Source organism: the organism of the source record quoted next, unplaced genomic scaffold, assembly GCF_019419815.1.
Source record: "Pyrus x bretschneideri cultivar Hongxiangsu unplaced genomic scaffold, Pyrus_bretschneideri_v1 Contig16, whole genome shotgun sequence".
Lineage (NCBI taxonomy): Eukaryota > Viridiplantae > Streptophyta > Magnoliopsida > Rosales > Rosaceae > Pyrus > Pyrus x bretschneideri.
This window is the reverse complement of record NW_025999457.1, coordinates 1,045,754-1,052,236: the sequence shown is the minus strand read 5'-3', so window position 1 is coordinate 1,052,236 and position 6,483 is coordinate 1,045,754. Positions and strand designations below refer to the sequence as shown.

At 35.4% G+C, this 6,483-nt stretch overlaps 1 protein-coding gene across 1 annotated transcript; it reads right to left on the bottom strand.

Moving 5' to 3' along the window:
* On the bottom strand, window positions 1-3,306 carry LOC103939570 (alcohol dehydrogenase 1). The gene is made up of 10 exons (XM_009349671.3): window positions 3,149-3,306; window positions 2,435-2,571; window positions 2,154-2,200; window positions 1,709-2,034; window positions 1,513-1,595; window positions 1,347-1,422; window positions 1,178-1,239; window positions 925-1,020; window positions 656-817; window positions 1-473 (listed from the first exon to the last, which is right to left on the bottom strand). Exons 1-10 carry the CDS (start codon window positions 3,180-3,182, stop codon window positions 357-359), a joined length of 1,140 nt encoding a protein of 379 aa, XP_009347946.2. The 5' UTR covers window positions 3,183-3,306; the 3' UTR covers window positions 1-356.
* Between the last annotated feature and the right edge of the window lie 3,177 nt (window positions 3,307-6,483).

Below are 6,483 nucleotides of genomic sequence, written 5' to 3'. Positions count from 1 at the left end.
TTATACACACTCAAAGCACTTCTATATCAAAATTTACCACACTGAGACAGTTTTTACATTAAAAGTGCTTTTAAAAATATTGTTTACCAAACCCTTAATTGTTTTATCTCACAACTAATAATTCTTACAACACAGCAGAAACATTTTATTTTTAAAAGCACAGCAATACCGTAAGTTGCTTCTCCTCTCCAAATTTGCAAAAACCCTCAAATCCACAACAAAACTTATTGAATAGACATCAGATAGATATATAAATTCCCTCCATTCAGCAGGCAGATGGTGCACCACCTAATGGACTATTGCTCTGCTTTGATGATCCATAACCAAACTAGTTTTGCATAACTAGTTTTTTTTCTCTAATTCTCCATGCGGATGATGCACCTAATGGACTGTCCAGAAAGCATCAAGTCAAACGCTTTGTTGATCTCTGCGAATGGGACCGAATGAGTGATGAATTTATCCACTTCCAGCCCCTGCAAGATCAAACAAGTTCAGTCTTACCACATTGCCATTTTCAAAACTAACTAAAATAGTTGTGCAGCAAATTCACAAGGAATATCCAACTTAAAAAGCTTAGGCCTTTAGGCAAAGGACATGACACTTAAATACGCAAAATTAGGGTGGTTTCGCGGACTTGGTTGTAAAAGAAACATACCTTGTTCATGTACATCTCCACGACACCTGGTAGATCGGTGCGGGGCTTGTAGTTGCCATAGAAGGTACCCTTAAGAGTCCTCTCGTTCAAGAAATTCATTGGATGGGTTTTGAATGCATCGTCTTTGTTTGGCACACCAACAAGTACAGCGAGACCCCAACCCTAAATTTAGAAAGAAAAAGTATGATTTTAGATTCTGAAAGCAATGTTGTTGCATATTCTAGCATCTCAGCTAATTGAACAACAAAAAGTGGTTTAGAATTACTCACATCATGAACACATTCAAATGCAGAGATCATAGCCTGGATGCTTCCGGTGCACTCCACACTCCTATCAACTCCGCCGTTGGTCATCTCAGCAATCACCTTTTAATCAAAGTCAAATGTTAGTCGCTAAGAGCTGATAATCACTAACACTAAATGGAGTGTTAAAGATAAGAGAAGCACCAAATGGGGGAAACGGAAATGCTTTGCTCTAATCAATCGGACACAAACATATATCAAAGAGATTTCTATAACTAACCTCTTGCACAGGTTTGTTATGATCTTTCGGATTCACGAATTCATTCACCCCAAACTTCTTGGCTGCCATAAAGTATAGAAATTATTTAGTGAATGACATCTCAACCAGACATGAAGACGCGTAACTAAGTCCTTAATCGTTAAATATATGTATAATCATATTGACTGACCTTCCTCAAAGCGACTGGCATTCAAATCAACACCAATGATCCTTGAACAGCCCGAAACCCTTGCACCTTCAGCAGCCTAAAATGAAACAAGATGAACAAGAAAATCATTACAATACTCCAAACTATCCAAAAGAGCCATAACAGAGGAGCAATAAGAATGACTTACAGCAAGACCAACAGCTCCCAATCCAAAGATGGCAATAGATGAACCCTTTTTCGGTTTTGCAACATTCACAGTGGCACCAAAACCTTCAAATACACAAACAGAAACAACAATTGATTGCTCCAGAAAGAAAAGTTGAAAAATCCCTAATTTCTGATTCTAAGTTTTTAACTATTAAAATGGGAGAAGTCTTTCGAACCTGTGCATATTCCGCAACTAAGAACACAAACTTTGTCAAGGGGAGCAGCCGGGTTGATCTTAGCAACTGAGCCAACGTGACAAACAGTGTATTCACTGAAGGTAGAAGTACCTACAAAGTGATAAATTGGTTTTCCATCCTTGGAGAACCTGGACTGGCCATCATTGATCATGGTACCCCTATCAGTATTGATCCTCAGCAGATCACACATGTTGCTTTCCTCCGACTTACAGTGCGCGCACTCCTTGCACTCCCCAGTGAACACAGGGAGGACGTGGTCACCCGGCCGGAGTTCAGTTACGCCCTCGCCTACGCTTTCCACAACTCTAAACACAAAATGTTAAGCAAACAAAATTTAGAACAGTAAACAAACTGTGTAAAATGGAAGCAAATACTAAGTTAATTACAAATTCTGTAGCTTTAATATTCATAGATGTGTACATACCCTCCAGCTTCATGACCGAAAATGCGAGGAAACAGCGGTTGTTGTCCCTGTCACACAACATATATGTTTCAATTCCAACAGCTGACATTCTAAGCACGAAAATGCCATATATAGGATTTATCATCACATTAGATTTAGCACTCAAAATCATGCTTAACTTCACTAATCAATTGCAAGTTATGGACTAAGTACTATAAACATACGAAGAATCATGCTTAATGATGTAGTTATCGATACGCAGATATTAAAGTAGACAATGGCATTCGAATTTAAATTTTTACTTTGGCTTCCCAGAAGTAGACATCGGTGTGGCAAAGAGAGGTGAAGAGGATCTTCAAGCGAACTTCATGCTTCTGCGGTGGTGCCACCTCCACTTCCTCAATTGACAGTGGCTTCCCCGCTTCCCATGCCACCGCGGCTGCAACCGACAAATCCCAATGCGATTAGCAACAAATACATCGACAAAATCAGTAATTTTACCACAATTACCGTCAACAAGATCAAGATTGACAAAACGTAATGAAAGCTACAATTTATGGAAAAATAGAGACAAAAATTCATTACAGCAGATTATTCAGTCCGCTGCCAAGTTAATTTCTTTTTAATCAATTTCCAAATTTTCGAAACTAAAATTTAACTTCTCATGGAATCCACGAAAACCAAATCCTCATCCTCATCATCACCAATTATAAACAATATTTAAAGCAAAATAGAAAATCCCAAGCATCTTTATATTAAAAAAGAAAAATAAAACAGCAGTAGGATCATGTAAAAAGATAAAAGAAAGAAAATTGATCACTCCAAAAGGAAAGAGAATCCAAGTCAAACAAAAGAGTTTAAAAAGAAACATGATCAAGCATGATCAGAGTGATGAAAATGACAATCTAGCAAAGCGGTAAATCAATCGATCAATTACTGATACAAAACGTCACGATAACCTGACGAGTTGTAATCAAACAATTAACCTAAGGAGAGAGAAAATGGTCGATGCTCACCTTTGCATCTGATAACCTGACCAGCTGTAGACATTATGGAGGATGAACTTCTTTTTTCTTGTGATGTTTGATGTATTTTTGCTATAAGTAGTATAATTGATGATGTTCAGAAGACGGTGCTTTTGGTTTTGGAAACAGGAGACAGTGAATGCAAACTATTTATAGCGGTGACAGAATAAAACACACCACTACTAGCAAATGTACGAAATACCATTTTCCACCATAGTTTATTACTTGCAGCCTAAACTAATTACTCGGTGATCAGTTTCTGTGTGCGCATCTAAGAAAGCATCCAAGTTAGCTAGAAAAATCATTTATTTAATTTGACCAAAAAAAAAAATATTTATTTAAACTATATTTTATAAATTATATGATATTATTGTTGATAATATTATTAAATTATTTATTAACGTGTTTATTTTATATTGATGACACATTAGATAATTTATAAATTTAATCTAAAATTTTAATTTACTTGATAATAAATCATAAGGGTGTGTGGATATCAAACTCTAATCACAAAACTACTTTTGAATGTTTGAATTTTTTTTGGATTTTTTATTGCTTGGAAACTCTAGTTTTGTAAAACCAAAACCGCCAATGGATTTGGACCACGACCGTTTCTGCTTTTTAGTACCATCGGCGCCTTTGTTTCCGCCGGATTTGCGACGTGGCTAACATTTGAAGGCACGTGGTGGCATAGTGATATTGTTATTAGCGGCCATATTACCGCTTTATGCGTGCTCAAATCGGAAAAATGATCATCTCCGAATTTCTTACATTAAATTCATCAATCAATCAATCTAGATTTTTAAAATTTGGTCATATTACTATAAAAAGGGGTTATTTTAAAAGTTATAATAACTTTAGTCATTGGATCAAATTTTTAAAATTCCGATTAGATGATTTGGTGGATTTGGTGGAAGGTATCCGGAAAAGATCCATTTCCCTCAAATTGTACGTAATGGGCTGTAGCTATATAAGAAAAACAGATATATACCGCAATGATAGCTTTTAGGCCTCATTTAGCATGTCGTATAAGACCATCGGATATTACTAATAATACCAAACAGATGTTTGGTAAGTTTGGTATTAAATAAGCACCGAATTATTTAATTCGGCCCCATCATTTTAATACCCCTCCCACCCGCTTCATTCTCCCCTCCGCAACCTTGGTAGTATTAGTCGGACTCCTGCCAAAGAAAAATCACACTTACCTTTCTTAGACTTATCCTACCATCTGATCTTGAGGGTTGCAACCTCCGATTAACACCAAGCAGATACGAACAAAGACCTAGAGGTAGTAGATCGAACGATCCACACCAAGCAGATACAAACAGAGAACTGGAGGTAGCAGATCGAACCTGAGTGGGCACCGTGACCTTTGTTCTTGGGCGTTGCAACCTCCGTTTCTGGGCATTGTGACCTCCGTTCCTGGGCATTGTGACCTCCATTTATGGGCATCGCGATTCGAATATCTATGTTTGTGGCTTAATTGCTAATTAATTTTGTTGGTGTGTGGGGATTAAATTCAAAATTGGGAGAGATTGCATGTGGATAAATCGTGTAACGGCTGCTGGGTTTTCAAAGAATGTATTTCTGACGTGGACTAAGGTCTCAATGGATACGAGGAAGCCAGCCGTGGGATATGACAAAGCCAACAGTGGCGGTGCCACTAACTGGGTTCTTTTTGCATTTGACAACTTTGTTTTTTTATTTTTTATATTATCCTATTCTTTTTCTTTTCCTTTAATCATCAAACCGGGTTCAATTTTGCATTTGACAACTTTGTTTTTGTTTTTTATTCTTCTTCTTTTTCATTAATGATTAATTTTTTTCTTTTAAAAAAATAATAGTTATAAGTTATCTTATTCGGTACAATACAAACACTACACCAAATGTCTGACTAATTAGTCAGTACTAGCTGATAACAAATTATTCTATCCGACTGAAATAGTCAATACAGTCCGAGCTGTCAAACGAGGCCTTAATGTTAATAAAAATAGAGATGTGTAAGCTTTGTTTAAGTATCTTTATTTTGTTGACAAAATATTACATCAGAGTATACTCATACGGTTCCTCTCCGGATCTCTTTCCACCAAATCCATCTAGTTCGGGATCCGAGTCGTTGAAATTTGATCCAACGACTACAAACAACAGGCCCTTTTAAAAGTTATAATAATTGTAGCTATTGAATCAAAATTCAACCGCCTGAATCCCGAACTAGGTGAATTTGGTAGAAAAGGATCCTCTCCATACTATATAAGCTGTTGGGGGCCAATCAATTTCCTGTTGTATTTAGTTTTGGCATGGTAACTGACCACCCAAGATATTCTAATTACTAGTGTCAAGTGTAAAATTAAAAAAATAAAAAAAATAAAAAAAATCAATTTGTCTCGTCTTGCTTTAAACACGTACAAGACAGACTCTAATCTCTGGGCTTCTTATTCTTTGGTTTTGGGCTTCACAATACTGTATAATAAGCCCAAAATATAATAATGAAAAAGAGATTATTTAAAAGCAGAATCCAAGAACTTCTAGTGGAATTAATACAACATGTGAAAATCTCAGTCTATGTAAGTCAAAAATAAAATTTCAGAGTGTATTTTTGCTTATCACCATTTAGTGTGGTGTATGTTTATTATCTCTTTTTTTTTACCGTTAGATGAGTTTGAATTTCGAGATTCATGTAATGAATAGGCACAAATTTAAAAATTCAAACTTATTTAACGGTGATAAATAAGGTGGTAAGCATACTACACTAAATAGTAATGAGCAAAAAAACTCCCAGAATTTCATACTTATAATAGAGAATAAACAACTAGACTATAATGAAAGTGGATAACCCTAGCTATGTTTAGGTATAAACCTCACACTAATTACCTTAGAATTAATTTCTATTCTACACTTTTTTTTTCAGTTTCGAATTTAGCTTCAACCATAGACACATGATATGAAAATACACAAATGTAGATTTGATTGATTCAAACTAATAAAACTTGAATTTGTGTAAACTATTCGAAACTAAATGAGGTAAGAATGAAGTCGCACCACAAAGATTAATTTGTAAAATTTAATTCTAAAATTATAGCTTAAAAAACTCAACATGCAAAAACAAATTTGATCGAAATGCCATAAGGAGAATTCATTAATCAATCAACATATGCATCATGAAAATGAATTTATTAGGAGAGTAATAAATAAATAATAATAGAAATCAAACTCTTGCAAAGTAAGATCATTATTAGAGCCCATTTTATATACTCCAGCTCATTTAGCTCTTGCATCTTTGGGTCAAGCATCAGATCCCAACATCTCATAAATGTTATATCACT

Bases quoted from the DNA above. Each gene is read 5' to 3' on its own strand.
- LOC103939570 (XM_009349671.3), bottom strand. From the start codon at position 3,182: ATGTCTACAGCTGGTCAGGTTATCAGATGCAAAG. The intron at 2,201-2,434 runs GTAAAAATTTAA...GTTGTGTGACAG, and splicing joins TCTACTTCTGGGAAGCCAAA to GGACAACAACCGCTGTTTCC. The intron at 474-655 runs GTATGTTTCTTT...TTGATCTTGCAG, and splicing joins TGGAGATGTACATGAACAAG to GGGCTGGAAGTGGATAAATT.